This window comes from Pholcus phalangioides, unplaced genomic scaffold, assembly GCF_987345545.1.
Source record: "Pholcus phalangioides strain wild (caught in Gottingen) unplaced genomic scaffold, Ppha-v1.0 ptg000015l_1, whole genome shotgun sequence".
Classification (NCBI taxonomy): Eukaryota; Metazoa; Arthropoda; class Arachnida; order Araneae; family Pholcidae; genus Pholcus; species Pholcus phalangioides.
The window spans coordinates 85,500,307-85,523,145 of record NW_028301608.1 but is presented as its reverse complement, the minus strand read 5'-3'; the positions used below and the strand labels follow the sequence as shown (position 1 = coordinate 85,523,145).

The window sequence follows — 22,839 nt, the reverse complement described above, 5'->3', positions numbered from 1 at the left end:
GTCTTAATCTAAGTATGGATAACTTCTCGATTTATCCCACTTCTTTTTGAACGTGTTAATTGAACGTCGATAATAACGTCTCCTGTTGGACAGTATCAAAACTGTGGAAATATTCATTGGAATAGCCGCTAGATAACATTGAACCCTTTTCTCAGCATTGTGCAAAGTAGCCCCGGATTACGATATACTTGAAGAGTATCTGCGTTTTTATTTATCAAAAACCAACGTGAGTATTCACTAAAAACTTCCGCCGCATCAATTATTTTCTCTATTTATTATTCCTCCTTACCGAAAAAAAATGCTATTTGTTTTTTCCTTTCAACCCCCACCCAGTATACTTCAATTATATTTTCATATTCGCTGGAAAATCATTCACTGCCATATAGACCCACTTTAAAAAAGGATTCCTGTCATCGTGTTTTTCATGCATCATACTTCGGAAATCCTCATAATAATCTCACTGTGTTCAATCATAAGAATGCTTCAAAAGACAGAGAAAACAATGAAATTACGAAACAAAAAAAGAGAGAGATAAGAAAAGAGAAGCATTTCGTGTATTTTTGATGAAAAGATTAAAGACATTTTTTTTTTTTTATTCCGCCATCTCTCTCTTATAGACTGACCATTTAAAGTCAAAAGAAGCATAAATGTTAGGAAGTGGACCAGTGCTTCCAATTAATCATAGATCGCGGGAGAATCGCTCATTCACGAATAAAAGAACCTTTCATCGAGTTATTTATTTTTCCTCAGTTTTTCTTTCAAAATGAATAGCCATTATGGGCGATTGCTATCAATGATGAATCTCAAGAAGAAGAACATTACGTAAGTACAGTGCAACTTATGGCACGATTTGGGTTCCTTTAAAAAATAATAATAATAAAAAAAAATTCATTGCAGGAATGGATTCAAAGCATACATGAGACAGATATGGATTCATATTCGATTTATGGTACGTGTATTTATTTGCTCAACTGCATTCTTGAACCCCACAATAAATTCAATCAAATATCTTTGAATGAGCGTGAAATTTTCATCTTCACTAGAATGATGTTTCAATTAACGTATGGTTTTTAGTGCGTAAAATTTATCGGTTCCAATCGATGGCGTGCATTTTTGTAAGTGGAATTGAATTCTATATGATGTTATAAGTGCTGCATTATTTTCAGAATCTGAAAATTAATTTTTATATATAATTTCTTCCGCTGGTTTTCTCTTCTCTATCTTGGATAATCAAAAGCTGGGATGCACAATCTTTTGAGTACGCGGGCCAGATGAGCGGTATTTCTGCCGCTCACGGGCCAGTAAGTTGTATGCATAGGGGGACCATATGACCCGTATTATATACTTACATTCCCATAACCTTTACCGTCCCAACTTTCACATAAAATGCCAGTTTTTTTTCTTTTATTCTCAACGACGCTTACTTGAATTTTTGAAAGGAAGAGAAAGATTATTTTCATATTTCAGAATCATAGTGATCATAATATAATTTATATCATAATTAATTACAGTGCATACACTCGCTTCCAAAATTTTAAGCACGCGATATTACGACACCACTTTAATCTTGCCCCTCTAGATTGTACGGTTAGCGGAACACGCGTGGTACTAGCGCATACAGTCCCTTCACGTGGAGCCGTCGGCACTCAGTACCAGCAGATAGTGTCTTACCAAGTGATATTGCAACCTTGGAAGCAACGGTTGTGGAGGTCGCTCGTCGATTCCGCTTAGATACTATAGCAAAATACACCGATTACGAAGACAATTTCTAAGCGAGTCAAACAGCTGACCGGAGACGGGTCCAGTCAACCAGGGTTACCACCCTCATTTGATGATCGGTATATTGCTATAGTACTCAAGCGGAATCCACGAGTGACTTTCACCACTGTTACATCTATTGATGCAGCATCACTTGGTAAGACAATATTTGCCAGTGTTGTGTGCCGAAAGCTCCACATGAAGGGGACTATGCGCCCGAGTACACGCATTTGTGTTCCATTAACTGTCCTTCCAACTCAGAAAGACACGGTTAAAGTGGTGTCGTTATGTTATATAAGCCGTCGCGTGCTTAACTTTTGGAAGCGAGTGTATATAGTCTTATAAATATATTCATCTCCGCATTCTTGTCAAACATATGTTTTTTTATGTCAGGCCTTCACGTTTTTTTGCAAACGATTATTTGAATTATTTTTTTACCGATCGTGACCTGTGGTAGCTCTCTATTTTTCCACCATTGGCGATTTTTCAGCAATTTTAGCCCTAATTGGCAGTTTTACTTGTCTTTGACAGTTTTTCAGCTGCCATTAGCAACTTCATTTGCATTTGGTAATTTTCTGGCTGTAAATGTTATTTTTTACTTGCTTTGCCAATTTTTTTTTTGCTGTGATTGGCAACTTCACTAGCATTTGACAGTTTTTTTTGGTGGTAACTTGGTGTCGTACTAAGCGGGAAAACGTTCTAAGTGGGAACGTTATGAGCCGGATCGACTGTAATTCATGCACGTATTTAATGCACGACTCATTCAAGGACTGAAAGGGTTGTGCAGGTGCACCCCTGCTCTACACAGTATTTCTCGGTCTTATTGAGATCAGGGCTCGGTAAATTAAAATTAAGACAATAAATAAGCGAAAAAAAAACCAAAATTAATTGCAATTAATTTACAATTAGTTGCAAAAATTTTGACATGGTTTAAACATTGGTAAAACACATGGTTAAACATTACATACATTTGCAGGTCCTGCACCGAAAAAAGACCCCCCCCCCCCCACCCAATAACTTTTTCGCAAACGCCATTTAAACATACATATTCCTTCAAAAAAAAGATGAATTTTTAAACTGTATTTACGGGAATTTATGACACCCTGTATACATAGTAACTGCTGCCATCTATATGTTGATCAGATCCAAACATGATACACTATCATATATATATATGTATTTGGATATTCAGAATCCAAAAATATATAATTTATATCACGTTCAGTTTTTTTTTAAATTTTTACTGTTTAAATAAATCATACCAAAACACATTATTGATGGTTGAATATTGCCATATTGCCGTTATTTTTTTATTAAAGTACTACCTAATCTATTTTACAAATGTATAATTATTTATGTCACGTACAGTTATTATAATGTAAATAGTAGGGGTTTCTAAAATTAGACCCATTGCAAATGTGTTTAGTGTCGTATGCATCTTCGTTGTTGTTTGTTGCACTATTTTATAGGGTATTCACAAAACGATAATGTTGATACTAGTCTTAACAGTACTTTAATACTTGCTTTCACATACTTTAGTTTTCTTAAAAATTAATTACTCACTATTTTTTTTATGATTATATAAACTAACACCGCAATAATTAACTAATAAAAAACGGTCAACTAATATTGTTGTTGACATCTTCGTCCGTAAGATTTGTTAATGAATGGACTATTTTCCTCACGGTATAATCAGTGATGCATTTATAGGGAGGCTTAGTGAACTATAGCCCAGGGCAGAAAGTTCAGAGGGGCGGAAAATTTGGGAAAAATCGGTTGCCAAGAAAATTTGTAGAATGGGAGAAGTGTGGAAAAATTTGTATTACCCTCAATGAATCCACCTCTGCCCAGACAGCCAGGGACTTGGTCAGTGATGTGGCCAAAAAAGTGTGATCTAGAGAGTTTGCAAGCACGTGAGTGCGCAAAAGTGACCTACACAGAGAGGAACCACGTCAGTGAGTGACCTAGAGCGTGTGAATAATCAAAAGAGCGATCTAGAACGTTTGCAAGCTTGAGGATGACAAAAACAGTGACCTAGAGCATGTTTAAACGTGTAAATGATCAAAAGAGTGACCCACAAAACTAGGAATCATGTTAAGGAGCAATCAAAAGGGTTACCTAGACCGTGTGCAAGCATGTGAGTGACCAATACAGTGGGCAAACTTTGGAGTGACCAAAACAGTGTTCAAGCATCTGAATGATTAAAAGAGTGACCGAAAGAGAAGAAAAGTGACCAAAACTTAGAAACACAGGTGTGCTTGCAAAAGTGGGGGGGGGGGGCAAGCGGGTTATAGCACAGGGTGGCGAATCCGAGTAGTCAAGAAAATTAGACTAAAGTGGGATATGGGCGGCAAAATTCGTGTAGCCCACAGGCGGCAAAACCATAAATACGCCTCTGGGTATGATGGATGTCGCGGGAGTCGTGACCCGTCGATTAAGAAACCACTGTTCTAGATGAACGTTTCTCTACCCAACCTTCCTGAACCCAAGGACCAGTGAAATGCTTGAAACGGTTCGACGGAGCTCTTGTGTCCCGTATTACGAGACATTCCTATATTTTAAGTTGTTCTAGATTGTTTTTTACATTTGTCCCGTTTTTTCAACGATGCTAATTTGGATTTGTAATGTTTACTAAAATCGTGAATAAACAGCGTTTTCGTAACTTATCAACATAATTATAGCTTTAATGATACAAATTCATCTTCCATATTTGTCATATATTTCAACATTTTTCCCTCAATGTTTTAGTAATTTTAACTACAGTTGGGGGGTTTTGCTGACTTACAGCAACGTTTTTGATGACAATTGGCGACGTCCAGTATTTTACCGTATTTAAGATTCTGGTACCTTTTATTTTTGATAATGAAATATGGTCATCAAGCCATTTACATGTTTTTTTCGTCTAATAAATTTTTGTTTAGGCTACTCAGATTTGTAGCAGGACTTTGTTTCCCCGCCCCTTTCATTCATTTTTTCAATAATTAGTGACCAAAAGAGTGACTTAAAGACATAGATGTCATCGTAAACTTAATTCATCGTTAACTTAACTTTTTGGCCACAATTAGCCATATTCCGCATTTAGGATCGCAATCTGTCGCATTTCCTTAATTAGGTATGGTGAACCTATAAATATCAAGGTACAATTTTTTATTTGAACCCATGTATGGATATTACTAATATAAATTAAAAGAATTGAACAATTTTTCATTCAGTGAGGCCGGGATAACAATATAAAAGTTTGATAAAAGATATTTTACAAAACTTGAAAAAACATCCAATAAGCGCATTGGTAACAGTCGTTCAAATGTAACTGATGCGATTATTAATTCCATTTTTCAAAGAACTTTCAACAAACTTTTATAGTGTGATCCCGGCTTCAGCGACATTTCAGTCAAATTGAAGCCGATTCTTAGGCCGGGATTACACTATGAAGGTTTTATAAAATTCTTTTATAAAACTTGACAAATGCAACCAATACGCCAGTCGGTTGCGTTTGCTCGAATGTAACCGATGAGCTTATTGGTTGCATTTTAGAAGTTTTATAAAAGAACTTTTCTGAAACTTTTATAGCGTAATCCCAGCTTTAGCGAAATATCAGTCAAATTAAAGCTGATTCTTACCGACATTACAAGTCAGATTGAAGCTTATCCTTATCGACATCGCAGGATTCGAAGTATGCCTTCGGACCATCTATGATCTATGCCAACGTAGCGTACAACCTCTGGTCCGCGGACTATAGGTGTAGAAACGCTTTCTAGACGGATCACTTTCAATTAATTTCCCAGTAAAAATTATTTATGTAGGAAATAATTCGCGAAACGATGCTATCAAAAGACAAATAGATATTGCTTTAAACTTAATTTCGCCAGGCCAGAATTTGGGAAATTCCAGAAAATATAGGTTTGGATTAAATTTAAAAGAAAAATAAAATATATACATACTTCGAATATACCAAAAGGGTGGCCAACAGCTGGCCCGCGGGTCGCATATGGCCCGTGAAATGATTTTGTGCGGCCCACGAAAAGGTAAAAAAGTACCGTGAAAAATTATTATTTGAACTATCGGGTTCCAACAGCAGATTTCTTGATTAACAAACTGCTTACAAACTCCTTATTTCTAGTGACGAAATTAATTTAATAACAAACTAATTTATTCAATTAATAAGTGAGCGGCTTGTACACCGATGTTGCACCACTGATGCGGCCCGTGACGCTATAGCTGACCATTAAGTTGGACCGCGAACAGGAAGAAGTTGGTCACCCCTGGATTTTACTGTAACAACACTTTTACTGTAACAGGGTCTCCCACAAAATTTGTTTGATCATTTGTTCCCCTCATAGATGTTTTCATGACTTTTATCAAATACTTGCATATTTTACTTATTCCTGTCAAATATTTTATATTTTCCTTGACCCTTTTTCATTTCCTTGACTTTCCAGGTCAACGGGAACTTTTTTTTCCTCCGAAAATACTCGATATTTTCTAAATCAAACCCTCACTCTTCCAAGATCATTATTAGCATTATTATTACAGTCGAATCCCGTTTTAACGAATACCGTTATAGCGAAAAAAAGCTCGTTTTAACAATACAAAAAAACCTTTAATTCCTTTATAACGAAATTTCGTAATAACGAAGTGATTTATCTGGAGTTCGTTATAACGGGATTCGACTGCATAATTAATGTATCAGAATTTTTTATTTTATTTTGATAACAACGTGCTAATGTTTTTAAGATTGTTTTTATCTTAATATTCTTCAAATTAAATAACATTTCTTTTCCTTTTTTTGAAGAAAATATTTCACGATTGATTATGCAGTCGAATCCCGTCATAACGAACTCCAGGAGACCGGATAAATCACTTCCTTATAACGAAATTTTGTTATAAAGGAATTCCAGATTTTTGCATTGTTCCTATGTAAACTCATCTGAGGGATTAGAAAAGTGTTCGTTAAAACGAGATTTTCGCTATAACGGTATTCGTTAAAACGGGATTCGACTATAGTTCATTTTAGAACATATTTTCATTTTTAACCACTTCATATACAAGGTTTTGGCAACAAATTTGAATTATCTCTATTTGACGAGTCGGCGGAAAATCCGGTAACCTTGTCCTAACCTAACTACACGTTACAAAAAGGAAGATAGAGAAAGAAAGAAAAATATAGTATAAAGTATAATATAGATAAGGTATATATAAGAGTTTTTAAGTCCCTCTTTTTTTCCCCCGCACCCTACGTGTACTCTTTCCCTCTTACATATATACAGTAGAACCACCACAGAGGGAGTTAGCGCACCAACCTCTCGGTGAGTATAAAAAAGGCAAAAATGTCGAATGCTGCCGTTCGGAATCGTCAATACACTGTGGAAAACGACACAACACAGAAAAGGACCGTGGTGTGGCAAAAGGTATCAAAAGCATGTTTTCTTCATTTTTGCGTATATTTTTCTTTTCTCTCGGGCGATACTTCAGTGCTTTTTAATAGGCATATTTTTCTTTTTAGATCATATTTCTGCTCGGGGGATTTTTTTCAATGCATATGCATTTTTTTTCCATTTTACGTGTATTTTGAATATGGCTATAGGGTCCCTTTTTATTTCCTTTTACGCTGTAGGGCATATCCAAGAATTTTTATGGCATATTCAATATATTTAAATGCATATTTCGAGATTTTTCAGCCTTTCTAAATGCATACTTTCACAATTTTTATGAATTTTTCTAATTTCTTGCACTTTTAAATGCATCTATTTTTTTCGTTTTTGCGTATATTTTTTATTTTCAGCGCCATACTTCTTCATTATTGGACAGATTTGTGTTAATGTTTCGCACATAGGCCTACATAAATAATGTCGATTTAAAGATAGATATTGCAGATTTATCTTTAGTTTTAATGCAGATTTATCTTTAGTTTTAATGCAGATTTATCTGTAGTTTTAATGCAGATTTATCTTTAGTTTTAATGCAGATTTATCTTTAGTTTTAATACATATTTCAGCGGTTTTAGTGCATATTTTACAACTTTTTTTAGCACACATCGTCCTGCTTATGCCAGAAACATGAATGCGCAAATACTAGGGGGGGGGGGGGGGGGCAAAGGAACTTGGAAAGTGTGTGTGACGTTTGAATGTTCACTCTGCCCATGATACTCTGTGGATGCTATTTTCCTAAAATGTTCTGTAACATTGTTTCGATAGGGCGGCACTTCTCAACCTTTCTGAATCCAAGGAGCAGTAAAAGGTCTGAAACAGTTTTACGGACCTCTTGTGCCCCCCCCCCTCCCGTATTACGGGACATTACTGTAATTTTTGTTGTGCCGATTTTTTTTTATACATTTGTTCCGTTTTTTTAACGATGCTTTTATTTGAATAAGTCGTACCTCAGCGTTTTCATTATAAATTATATTATGATAATTATGGCAAAAAAATATAGATATTTATATATTTCACACATTTGTCATGTTCAACACTTTTTTGCGCAGTTCTTCAATAATTTTAGTGAAAACTAATGATTGTGCCTTCTTCCGGATACATTTTTTGTTCACATTTGGTTTTGTCCTGTATTTTACCCTATTTAAGATCCCCGTTTACCATATTTTTCTCAATGAAATATAGCAATCCGATCAATTGAATATTTTCTTCGTGAAATGTATTATTATCACTGGATTTATATCAGCCCTTTAGTCGCCCCCTTCAGTGATTTTAGAAGTAATTAGGAAATTTTATTTAAGGCCATTTGAAATTTTTTTGGCATAATTTAATGATATCCCGTACTTAACATCGCAGTACCCGCATTTTTCTCGATGATGTATAGTAGGGGTTGCTCATTATCTCTCGAGTCGTGAGCACTGCCTATGCCCATCATCAAACGAAGAGCACCTCTAACGGCAACGTTGACATCAAGGATACTGAAATTTGTATAATCATAATCCTTGAATACAATTTTTGTTGATCAAGCGCCCGCGAGCACGAAATCGAACATGAGCACTCTCGGTGCTTCGAACAGCACCATGATGCTTGCCGACTTTTAAGCCACGAGCAACAGGTTGAAGATGGCTGATGTATAGTGAACCTAAGGTACATTATTAATTGAACCTATATGGGTAATAGGCTTACTAATACCAATTACAACGGTTTCAATTAAGTGGGAATTAAATTATCGAGCCTGCCTGTGGACCACTCATGTCATCGTCGCGGACCATAGGATGAGAAACACTGGGATAAAGGGGCGCAGAAACGCGTTCGCGTTCCTGGCAAAACTAGGAAAATAAAGGATCCAATCAGCCGATACACCAAAAAAAGTGAAAATTTGCACATTCACGCTTCTGGCATAATCATCATCCTCATAACATAAACCGGGGATGCAGATGATAAATATCCATGGAATGGGGGGGGGGGGGCAATCGATGATATAAAATATCACATGGATTCGTGTGAGAGCTGTCAAGAAGAAGATCGTTAAAACAATAGTTAAGCTACCGGAATGTTAGGTAGCCAGCTTGTAAAGCATGACTGAAAATATCGGTCTCGACACTAAACTTTTCTTCGAAGCACCTGCGGATACGCGAAGAATCGAAGTAGTAAATACATACTCTGTGTCTGATCTTTTTATTTTTCCTCCTCCCCTTATTAGGACATAGCTTATAAGTGATGGGAGGAGAGGAGAATGGGATAAACTAAATCGATATAAGTAGCCAGAAGCTTACAGATAAAGACCCAACAACAACAAGAAGCAATGCTTCTTGTTTTTCTTATAAGCTGCGTATATATGTATAAAATTGCCGAGGCGAAATCAAGTGGGTGCAGTTTTTTGATCGCGTACACACATAACATATATAGTTTAATTCATCATTATAATAACTGTTATTTGTTCGATGGGAGCAAGGTCTGTCGCGTGATTATCCAATTTTGTGCCTTTCTCGATTTCTTTTTTTTTCTTTTCTTGCTTCTCCTTTCATTGCTTATTATTTTTATTTTAACTCGAGGGATTGCCAAGCCACTGTTCTTTTTTATCCTATAAGAAGTCAACTCTGTAACAAGCTATAACGTAGGCTACTGCTACTATTAACGCCCGATCGCAATGTTGTACAGCGGACTTATATCTCTTTAGTCTCAACTATCGAAAAAAAGAACATGATAAGCTTGAAAAAAAAAATTCATATTTGTTGCTTTGCTTGTGTAATCTCGAATTTTGCTTGTAATTTCAAATTCACCTTCTAAGCTTAAATTTTGCCAATATTCTTAAATTTTGCTTGTAATCTTAAATTTAGCATTGTGATATTAAATTCTGCTTCTTCTCTTAAATTTTTGCTAATAATCCTAATTCCGCATGTGATTCTAAGCTTAAATTTTCCAAGTATTTGGAATTCAGCTAAATTTTGCTAATAATATTAATTCCACCTTTTAAGCTTAAATTTTGTTTCTTGTAAATCTTGTATCTTAATATTACTTGTAAAAATCTTTCTTCTCTCCTTGTAATCTTAAATATTTCTTGTAATATAAAATTCAGCTTCTAAGCCTAAATTTACTTCGTAATCTTGCTTTAATTTGGCACGTGATCTTCAGTCAACATCAATTATCTTTGTAACTTTAACGTCTGCTTTTAAGCTTAAATTTTGCTTTTAATATTCAACCAAATGGGATGTATGGTCACGGTTCTTGTAAACGGGACTTTTTCCCGAATAAAGTTATCATACAGTTATTGTTATCATAAACCTCGAGACCGGATGTGATCACATTAGGCGGCGTAGACTGTATAACTTTTTTTACTTTCTTTGGAACCAAAAATTCACCAATCGGACTTATCCAAATATGTTTCATTCCCGATTTTTGACTTTTAACAATATCGCCAAGTTTTGGAATAAAACTGCAACTGTGTTTTCCAAAAAAAACCGGGAAAGTGACCTCAAATACCAAAACCGCGGATACCAAGAGCCAACTGTATTGATTTCGCGGCATATGAAAATGTCGTCGAACAATCGTTGACCGAAACACAGTTTTCCTGACAAAAATCGAAGTTGGAATCAGTCGCTGCCGGCGATAGCGCGGCTTTTTTGCAAAAGGCTTGGACCTAAGAAGTTAACGCGTTATCGATATTTACTAACGGTATTTACTCACTCTCTCAGATACGAGCTGACATCCTGTAAGGAGTCGTCGGAAAACATGAAGGAGGCATTATATAACTCGGGTGCTTTTTCTACTATTTCCGCATACTTTATTCTACATATAGTCAAACTTGGTTATAATGCCATCGAAGATTCAACGAAATTTTGTCGTGGTAACCGAGGTTGAAGTTTTTAAGACTTTTGATGAAAAATAAATACGTAGCATTACCGATTCTCGCCAAATATGTTGCCAATTGTCAGCAAATATTGCTTATAAACAAGCCTTGGCGAGAAAAGCACCGCTACAGCATGTCTACTAAAATGTATTTCATGGGGGGAAAATTAAGCATGACACATACGTCAGATGAATGTTTATTCGAAGATGATGTTACTCTCCGTTATTCATTCGAAAGTTCCGACAGCTGGCTGATGTGAAGACGAATCCAGGAAAGAAAATTCATCTGACTCTTCAAGGAATCGAACCCACGTCTTCTCACTTGCCGGATGAGTGCGCTAGATCAATTCACCACAAAGCCAACGAACCTCTTTTCTTAGAGCTGTCCATGTAAAGTCCCGTCCACTGCACACAAATGTAAAGGAAAGAAGTTCATTCATTGCCTTTGTAGCGTAATGGTCTAGCGCACTTATCAGGTAGATAAGACCGTAAGCATAGTGAGGCGACCACGAGGTACGGGAGCGCATAACAGAGAAAAACCGCGAAAACAATTGTATTGTTTTGTTATTCTAAACTGCGCATACTCGAGAAGCGAGACAAAAAAGAGAAAAAATTCCCCCAACGAGGTGAGAGAGTTGAACAAACATGTTTTTGTTTCACCTTGATCTGCTGATTTCCACTATCTGCTAATTGGTCCGTTTTTTTTTTCTTTCTCTGTTTTGTGGAGGGATCATCGTCATCACACACCCACACGTTTCAGAACCCCTCCGGCCATTTTCTCTATCCTTCTCCTTTACTATGTGCGGAGTTCTCTCTTCCTCCATCCCTATGCATTGTTTTTCCCTTCCTAGTCGTAATTCTTGTAACTCTAGCACCTTTTCGCTCTACTATGAACACAGCCTAAAAGATGTGGGTCCTTAATTCCCTGCAGAAGCAGTTGAATTGTCTATCCTGGATTTATCTTCGCATCAGCTAGCTGTTGAAACCTTCGTATGAACAGTGCCTTCTTAACGCATGGGCCCATCCTGGCACTACCCGGGGAGGGGCTCAAGAGAAGAGGGGGGGGGGGCCTCACAAAAATGAGATCCGGTTGCGATTTTCGAGAATATCATAAGCATGCAAACTAGCCTAGTGGGTGGTGGGCTTCAGAGAAATCACTTGGTCCGGGGGGGGGGGGGTCAATGCTGTCCTTAAGACGGCCCTGCGTATGAATGCTTATAATCGTATTCATTATGCTACAATTTATAAATTACGAAAATTACCTCCAGCCCCTATTCTAGTAAAGATTAGACCTTAAAAGTAGCCTAATCTTCACTGAAAAAAAAACGGGACATTTTTTATAGCGAAATAGTCAGCGAATATAGTATAGCGAAGAGCAAAATACTAGAATGTTTTGTATACTTGCTACGCCAATGAGTAAGTCGGACGGAGCATCAAATATATAATAAATATTTATTTTTAAATTGAACAACATTCTCTGAATGTGATCAGCTCCAATCCTTTCTTAGACAAAAGTCACCGAAACAAAAGCAACGAAAGATTTGTCGTTACATCCGAGTTGGTTCCTTTTCATAGACGTTATGAAGCAAAGGCTCATCAACATTATTCTATATGTCTATACGAATCAGCCCAAACGGCCAATTATTGACGTTATAGCCGACGTGTCGTTACGACCGAGCTCGTTATAACCGAGTTTGAGTATTTCTGTCCTGATTGCTGTTTTTTCTTGTATCCGTTAGGCCGTGGGGGGAGGGGGGGGGAAGGTTCCCGTGTATAAATACGATCGTGCATTAGGACGGCGTGAAGAGTGAAGCATCACCGCCGTTTGGGTAACGGCCGTCATCGTGAAATTTTCGATTAACTGGTTATAGCTCACAATAGCCATGGGCCATATGGCCCCCACGTGACCCTGGAAAAGGGGGGGGGGCACGTAAAGCCAAGTAAAAGGAGATCCATGGTAGGTGATTAAAGATTCCACAGAGACTTCCTAAAAACATTATGTAAGTGAAATATGGTGAGAGAAAGTGTGTGACTATTGGAATTTTTTTTTTCTACTATTAAAATAGCCTATAGTATAAGGGTGCTCAAAATTTAGGAGAAAGTGTGCCACTTCGATGGTTTGAAAACGTGTCGCGGGCCGTTTAAATCATTTGGAACAGTGTCGCTAGTCTGTAAATGAGCCGCGGGCTGCTTGAATGATCTTGAACTGTGCGCGGGTAACTTAAGTGATGTGGACCTCCACCGCGGACGGCTTAAGTGCTCTGCCGCTGTGGTGGTCGAGTGGTCATAGTGACAGACTCGCGTCTCGAGGTCCTGGGTTCGCACCCCACCGTCACCACAGTGGTGGTCGGCTGAAGTTGGTTTTCTGTGGTTCCCAACTTCAAGGCGCGAATGTGAGCCGATCTCCCCATTAAAAAAATCTCGCCACAGACAGCAACAGACCTACAAACAGCACAAATTGTAATTCAATCATAACACATCACTCACTTCACTTCTGAAATATAGATGGTAGCACTGAAAAATCACATACAATAGATACGCACTCAAAAGACTGTTAGGCACACACACACACAGTTACACTTCCGGCACAACTCACTAGGCAGTAAATCGCCCATAGAGGGTGATGGACCTGAGTTGTGCTCGGTTTGAAAGAAAGAAAGAAAGCTTAACTGCTCTGGAACTATGCCGCAATAAAGTCTGGTCTTAAAAAAGCCGGTCTCAATGGGTCGGCAAATGTGCCGCTGGTCACTTAGATGATCTTTAAATATGCCAAGGATCTGTTAAGTGATCTGGGAATGTGCCGCTAAGTTCATCTTTAGAAAATTAGGTTTGAGATTAGGGGCCACATCAGATGACTCCGGGGGGCATACTTGGTCCGCGGGCTAAATGCTGGTTACTATGCATAATCACCAACTATCTCGGTAAGTCTGATAAATTTCCCTCCATTTATCACTTTTACCGGTGATTATGCATAATTCCCGAATAAAGCTGGTAAGCATGATAAATACATAGCCTACTGTATGGAAGAAATCATGCGGAAATATCACGTAAATATTTATAATAATAACACAATCACCACATATTCCCAAGAGATCTTTACGATCCGTCCAGGGAATTTGTTAGTGTTAGTAAACGTCCATTAAAACACTAACAAATTAAATTCAACCACTTTTCAGTAGCCTATGGGTGCGCTCAGGGCCGGAACTAGAGGGGGGGGGGAGGCAGAGGGCAACTGCCTCGGAGGGGGGCGTAAATTTTAGGTGGGGGAAAAAGAACGCCCTTGTAAAATTATCGAATTTTAAAGTAGTGGGGGGGGGGGGGGAGCGGCGGCATAAATCCTAGTTACGGCCTTGGGTGCACTGCGCATATTTTGCCATAAATATATGAACTATTAGTGAGAACATGACAAATCAACAAAACTTGTGGTTTTCAAAATTAGTCAAACCAATGCAATGGTGTCTTAACGGGCAGGTCTACAGGGCTTGAGCCAGATTCCTGGATGAAACATGGGTCATGAATAAAGCCCTGATTATATGCAAATGCATATGTGCATATTCATTTGCATATAATGGCCTTTTTTTAGCATTAATGCATATAAATGCATAAAAGCAAAGAATTTTCAGCATATGTGCATATTTTTGAAGGTTTATTTAAGTCAACTCAATTTTGTTTTTTTTACAATTTTTCAAGTAAATATTGTCATAATATTTTCATAACATCGGTTCCCCCCCCCCCCCCGCAGGTGAAATTTAGTGAATTAATACATATTTATAAAGTATTTTACGAAATACTAACCGTTTTCTTGTAAGGCTATTTCTATAGATACGTCAAAGTGTTAAATTTTTTTAAGAAATAGTGTCCAAATTCATTTGTTACTGCTATTTTCGTTATTGAGCAGCTACAACAAACTGAAAATTGAAAAATGCCTCAAAAAAAAATATGTAGAAGTTATTTGTGTGCATATATATGCGGGTTGCGGGTATATGTATATATATGAGGGGATATTTTTTTGCAAATGAAAAATACATATGCACTAAGAAATACAAAAGATGCATTTTTAAAACACATTTGCTTTTTTTTTCGTGGGGATTTTTTTAATGCATATTTTCTCATTTTTTTTATACATATTTCGGAATTTGACTTTCACGATTTCTAATGCATATTCTGGGGTGTTTAATGCATATTTTGGAATTTTCAGTGCAAATTTTAGCCTTTTAAGTGCACATTTTGGTATTTCCAGTGCTTATTTTTGCATTCATAAGTGCTTATTTTTGCATATTTTTAGAGCATATTTTGCCACTTTTTAATGTATATAATCTGGGCTCTAGTCATGAATAATTGAAACATAGCTTTATTCTAAAATTATTTATTTTAGTTATTTCTTTTCCCTAATTTTCAGTTATCTCTTTCATTAATTTTCAGTTATCTTTTTCTTTTACTAATTTTCAATCATCTCTTCCTTTCACTAATTTTCAGTTATCCATTATTAAGTTAATCAAAGTTTCAGTTTTAGTAATTTCCTTCATTAATTTTCAGCGATTTATCATATCACCGTATGAGGGAATTATTTACTGGTAAATGTGATATAAATTCGAAAAATTTTTAAGATTACCAAAATAGTCATTGACTGGATTTCTCACGTTTAACCATCGAACATTCATGGTTACTACGATGATGAGCACACCCTCCGCTGTGCTCGCGAGCAACAGGTTCAAGAATACCTGTTTGTTAACAACAAAAATGATTCGATTTTTCTTAATCGGTTAGAATCGTGATCCTGCTCCCCGTTGTTCGGTATGAATGGATTATTTCAAAAGGGCAGAGCTAGAAATTTAAGATAAAGGGATTCGAACAGAGCTTATATCATCTCCAAAATACCATTAGACTCTTTCCGGGGAAAAAAAGAAAAAATCCCAAGTGCTAACAACTGATAAAGCGATTTCAGATAACAGCTGCTCAAGGAATCCACGTGACCACACAATGACGGACAAAAAACACAAAAGCGCGTGGTGTTCCCAACAAAACGTCCGTCAAAGGATGAGCTTTCTCTCTCTCTCTCGACGCAACACGTTGTGCGGCACTTGATGGCGATAAGAAAGTGTGTTTTGACATTAGGAGAAACTCGCGATGCACACCTTTCATTTCATAGCCCCCACAATGCTGCGGCTGACAGGGCTCTAGCCCTAAGGCCTCGGACAATTCTCATCATTTTTTTTGCTTTTACACGTTATACATGAACTATAGAATAATAGCCCGTGAGAAGTCTGACCGGGGGCTCGCGAAAGATCCCGGCCTAGGGGGATCCTACTCCTGGATATGGGGGCCCATATCTGTTTAAGTCGAAGTTTTCACTCATCCCCCCCATAACGTTTTCCGTATTTTTATAGTGTTATAAATTTCCTTTGACTCGAAGTTTCCAGGAATGAGAGAAATTTAAAAAATAGCATTTAGCATTTGGCAATAGAATTCAGCAGATTCATTTGTCTGCTTGCAAAAAATGAATGACTTAATCACGAAAAAGAACAAAAAAAATGGAGAGGCGGTCAGAAACCATTGCATTTTTGACAGAAAATACACTTTATTCTATATGTCTATACGAATCAGCCCAAACGGCCAATTATTGACGTTATAGCCGACGTGTCGTTACGACCGAGCTCATTATAACCGAGTTTGACTATTTCTGTCCTGATTGCTGTTTTTTCTTGTATCCGTAAGGCCGTGGGGGGAGGGGGGGGGAAAGGTTTCCGTGAATAAATACGATCGTGCATTAGGACGGCGTGAAGAGTGAAGCATCACCGCCGTTTGGGTAACGGCCGTCATCGTGAAATTTTCGATTAACTGGTTATAGCTCACAATAACCATGGGCCACATGGCCCCCCACGTGACCCTGGAAAAGGGGGGGGGCACGTAAAGCCAAGTAAAAGGAGATCCATGGTAGGTGATTAAAGATTCCAGAGAGACTTCCTAAAAACATTATGTAAGTGAAATATGGTGAGAGAAAGTGAGTGACTACTTACCGTACACTTTATTTGTGATTTGTTTCATATATACGAGTATCATGTATATGCTTCCGTTTCTTCCATAATTCTACAGTATTATGTCTAGTTCATAGTTCCCCAAACTTTTTTTGTCTCATCGCCCACTTCTTCAGAAATTTTTTCTCCCTTCGCCCCCCAACGCAATCTAACCCATAGGATCCTATGTAATACCCGTAACTTCTACCGTCCCCCCCTGGAGCATTCTATCGCCCCCAGAGAGGGCGTTAATGCCCACGTTGGGAATCACTGGTCTAGTTCATTTCTAAATCTTCTCATTCAACAGTTAAATATGAATTTATTTATTTATCTTTCCGAATTTCTTCATCTAAAATAAGAGTTGACATATTTTACTGATACGATATATTCGTAAATACACTGTAAAGATTTAAAAATCTGATTTTATTCTACTCTGAAATCGGGATTTCCGATAAGTCGAACTGACGAGAAGTTTTTTATCGGCCACTGCACATTCAAGATTTGACTGTTTTGATTTGTTTTTCGTCTGACAGTTTGATTTTGATATCGGTAACTTCATTCAGTTTCCAATCTGCAAGGGGTAGTGGAATAGTTTGAATAGAAGCAAAAAGTGTGGGGGCGGGGGGATCCGAACACGTGGCCCTGATTAGGATCACCACTTGCTACACATAACAAGCATTGCACGGAAACAAACTTCACGTCAGGTTCACACAACACGTACATTCCGGTACGTACCAATTCGTTAGAAACTCCGCAGAGGAATGTGCACGAGGTGCATGTACGATTAAGTAGTAGTAGTTAAAGTGCGGTTCACTTGGTTGATTTGAAAACCTTTCGCGGGCCACTTGAGTGCTCTGGAACTGTGCCACAAGCCCACTGAATTGATCGGGGAATGTGCCGCGGCCACTTAAGTCACGTGTAAAAGTGTCGCGGGTCACTGAAGGGATCAGGAAATGTGCCACGGGCCACTTAAGTGATGTGGAACTGCACCGTGGGCTATTTAAGTTAATTGTGTCACACGTCACTTAAGTGATCTGTAAATATGTAGCTGGGTACTTGAGTGATTTGCAAATGTGCCACGAGTAGCTTAAGTGATGTCTCAATGCGCCGTAGACCGCTTCAGTAATGTGCAACTGTACCACGGGCCATTTAACTGTTCTGTAGATGTGCCGCGGATCATAGAAGAAAATGTGTCGCGAGCTGCTTAAGTGCTCTGGAACTGTGCCGAGCGTCGCTCAAGTGATCTGTAAATATGTCATGGGTAACTTGAGCATAGGCGTACGCAGAATTTTCTCGAGGGGGGAGGGGTTTAAATTTTTTTTCCTTCTGGGAGTTTACGTTTTTTCCTGCAAAATAACACTATAATCTTGGCTCAAGGGGTTTAGAACCCTATTCCCCCCCCCCCCTTTGCGTACCCCAATGAACTTGAGTGATATTTAATTGTACCACGGGTCGTCTAATTGTTGTGCAACGGATCACTTGAGTGATCTGCAAACGTCCCACTTTGTTTATTTCGACAAAATATAGTTTGAGGTCGCGGGCCACATCAGATGAGTCCGAGGGGGGCCATGGGCTGAACATATATGCTTTATACGACGTAAAATAACGTGACAAGTCACATTCCTTACAGAAAACTGAGCAAAAAACTTGTATTGTCTTACCTGAAGAAGTCTTTCCTGCAAAAGAGTTTACCGTCCCTAGAGAAACACTTGTCAGCCAAAGTGCTTTTACAATCCCAACATTTGACGCATTTCACGTGCCACGCTCTGTCGACGACGCTCAGCAAGAAGCGATCCAGTATAGGCCGTTCGCACCCGGCGCATTGCACCAGGGTCTTCATCACAAACGCCAAACAATATATATATATTATGTACAAAAAACACAATTATTATTTTTTCTTCAAAAAATAACACGCGTTTGAGAAATTTCTGTTTTCGGAAAATTTAAAAAAAAAAACGGAACAAAAACTGGAAATATATCTCGCAAAACGGGAGGGGGGAAAGAGAGAACTCGGCGACGGAGCCTTTCAGCTCCGCTCCGTTCAGCAGCGGGTACTAGACTGAGTGCAACCCATTCAGACTCCTCCATTCAGCAGTTGGATGGGCGGGGCTTCTCTCCGAGTAGGACGTTCCCTGCGTGCGATTGGTCGAGGGCTTGTCAGTCAATACGCGACAGGTCATTGCTTCACGTAACGTGGGAAAACAAAAACAAAAAAATATTTCAGGTAAGAAATGTTTTCTACAACCTGAAAAGAAAATGTCTCTTTTCTTTGACACCTAAATATATATTCATTTTATATTTTATTCTTTTTTTTTGTCACGTCTTTCACTTTCAACAAGTTCTTTCAACTAGAAATATGCATTGTATGTATGTGTTTTTTTTCTTTTATGACAACCGTGTAGTTCAAAAAAGGACAAAAGACGAATGCGTTTAACACATGTAAAAATATGTGTGTGCATGATTCTGAAGGTGTGGCGAAACTTGTGTGCGTACCATTTCTAGAACGGTTTCACACACGCATAAATATCCCCTGCATAAATTTGTTGTAGGGTCTACGTGCACAAATAATGGGCCGGACCATTTTTCCAACCAAACAAGTTGGTCCACGAAAGATTAGCAAATCATTCGAGTGGCCCGCAAAGGTTTTCAAATCGCTATCAAGTTGCCCGTAGCCTACTCTGTAGAAGGTTGGGCACCACCGCACCTCGTGTAGATCACGGTTTTCTAAACTTTATAAAGCAGGCCTACTGTTTGAAGCCTTAGTTCTTTCTCCTTACGTAGACATCTTGTTAATTTTGATCATTTGATCATTTTTGTCGCACAACGGTCATTTTCTGCACACACGAGGGCTAATTAGACAATTTATTGCTGATTCCGAACGGCAGCGTTCGAAATTATTGCCCCTTTCATGCTTATGTTGGTGTGCTATTCCCCAGGGGCGGGATTCCCTGCGGTAACAATCTATTTTCTGCGGTCATGTTGTCGCCGTGTCTGTTGCACCTCCACGTCTGGAAAGTTTCTGATAGTATGAATCGGGTATCTAACTCGCGAAACCTCTAAACATCCTTCGGTAGCCAACATTAGGCGAGTTATTGTTTAATTTTGATAAGTTAATGATGTTATCATTAAGTGATACTGAGACAAATTGTGGCAGAAATTAAAGAAAATAAAGCAAGTGGCTACGATCGAATTACACCTAAAATGATGAAAATTATCTCTCATTACCATATAGATATAAAAAAGGATTTAGTGGATTCCTCAATAACAAATGGAGTATTTTATTCCGAACTAAAAAATTCCCTCGTACATCCTATATTTAAAATTGGAGATTCCAATGATACTAACAACTATAGACCTATCTCAATTCTCCCGATTTTTTCAAAAATTTTAGAAAAATGTATGAAATACCAACTGCTCAATTTCCTGAATCATCAAAAATTCTTTGCAACCAATCAATACGGATTCCAAAAAAACAAAAATACAGATATGGCAATTCTAAAATTAACGAGCTTGATAAACAATGGAATAAATAAAAATAAATATTCAATAATAGTTTCTTTGGACCTAAAACGCGCATTTGATTACGTGGATCTAAACATTTTAACAGAGAAATTATATACAGCCGGTATAAGAGGAAATATCTTGGAATGGTTTAAATCATACTACTACACTAGAAGACAAGCAGTCATAATAGAGAAAAAAATTAGCAATTTTCAAGGAGTAAAAAAAGGCGTCCCACAGGGGTCGGTCTTAGGGCCGATACTATTTTTAATTTACATAAATGAACTGAGTAAACTAAACCTAAATGGTAGCATTATATCTTTTGCAGATGACGCAGTTTTATATGTTGAGGATACAGAAACACATAGTTTGGTTAAAAGAACAGAGAAAGACCTAACAAAAATTAATCACTGGCTAATTAAACACAAATTAAAAATAAATACACAAAAAACTAAATTTATGTGCACGAAAACAAGAAATATAAATGACATTGCAGAAATCCACGTAAAATTACACACTCACTGCCAATCTCAAACAATATCAGTATGCAATTGTGAAGAAATAGGTAGAGTGTTCAATTATGAATACTTAGGAATAGTTCTACAAGATAACCTAAAATGGAACATACATAGTAAAAAAATGATAAAAAAAACTCAGAATGTATTCAGGAATCATTTATAAACTTAAATACATAGTTGATAATAACTTCTTGAAAGATATCTTCTATGCGTGGGTTTATTCAAATATAAATTACGGAATATGTGTCTGGGGAGGAGCATATTATGAAAATATACGCAATCTAGACAATCTTTACAATAAATTAAGAGAATTAATAAATGTTCCAACAGAAAACAAAAACATACAGTGCCACATATTGATACTGACATTGACAGAACTACATGTACAGAATTTATAAATTTATCATAAAAAACGAAGAATGGTTAGTAAAAATTGAAAATAGAATCTCGAATAGGTATAAAAATATCTATCAAGTGCCTAAAAGTAACAAAACATCATTTCAAAAAAGTTTTTGTTACAACGAACCAAAAATAATGAACTTCATCTACTCTAGTAATTACACAAATAGTTATAAAAATACAGATTACGATGTCTTTATTTTGATCAAAAACACAGATATTAATACAGTAGTTTGAAATAAGTTATTGAACCAATGCATATTAATTATAAACTAGAATACATCTAATGAAGAAAAGAGCTGTTGCTGCGGGAAAAATCTTGAAATAAAAACCATATAGGCCTGCTGGAAGGACTTCTTAGTCCCTTGGGGCTACATAGTGTAAGTATTATATGTGTGTGTGTTTTTTGTGTCGTGTAACATATGTTTGTTTTGTATATTGTATTATATATTCGTACATTGTAATTTGCTGTTTGTTCGTTTAAATTAAAAAAAAAAGTGACGTAAGTGATTTAAATTGAAGACAACTTGTCACATCCGATTTCGTGCATGTGCGCCAAGTAAGGCTTGATTCCTTATCACAAAATTAAAAATTTTTCAGTGTCGCATATTTCCAGGGTGAAATTTAACTTTCATGGAACACCAATTTGTTTGCCTACCCTTTCCTTGTATTCCATAAAGTAATAAAAATAATAACATGGCCAGCTCAGAAACATCTCTGAATTGTTGAAATGCAATTTAATCAATTGATATTACAATGCTATATGATAATTTCCATTATTAACTTCATGGAGATTGTGTTTTCTTTCCAAATCAAAGAAGGCACTATGGCATCGGCGTAAACACTGCAAGCCTTCAAAACTTGGCTTTTTTTTAACCTTTATAGCGGCATTGACGAGATATCTCACCTAACTTGATACCTTGTATTTCGTTAATTACATAATATCTCACCCCCTTGAAACCCTTTTATTTTGGTATGGACGAGTCCAGCAATCTCTGTGAAGGTGTCTTTACTCGCACAAACTTGTTTTCCAACCCTCGCCCGCCCAATCTGTCATAGCAACTGCCAGTAGACAGAGTCAGATTTTGATCTTTATTTGATATCAGAAGAAAAGAAAAGAGACGGTGTTTTTTTCTTTCGCTTTGGGGTAGCATAAGAATATGCCTAAAGCATGGGTTTCCAACAAGTGTTCTGTGACAGCTTTTTTGGGCTTCCGCTTAATCGAACACCACGGAATCCGGAGAGCTTTCATGTTACTATAATACCCGCAAAGCTGATCTTTATTTTGAGTTTTAACGAGATAATGCCTCTTAAAAAAATCAGCAGATCGAAAGAACAACACAAATGAGGAAAAGAAGCGTTGTCCGTTAGTTT

The 22,839-nt window shown here is 37.4% G+C and overlaps 1 protein-coding gene across 1 annotated transcript in view; it reads right to left on the bottom strand.

The window, feature by feature from the left end:
* Positions 1-19,109, bottom strand: part of LOC149076909 (LIM/homeobox protein Lhx5-like) — an 86,815-nt gene extending 67,706 nt beyond the window's left edge. The window contains exon 1 of the mRNA XM_089244626.1: positions 18,709-19,109. Coding sequence (XP_089100752.1) covers positions 18,709-18,887 — 179 coding nt within the window. The 5' untranslated portion in view covers positions 18,888-19,109. The remainder of the gene's footprint in view (positions 1-18,708) is intronic.
* Between the last annotated feature and the right edge of the window lie 3,730 nt (positions 19,110-22,839).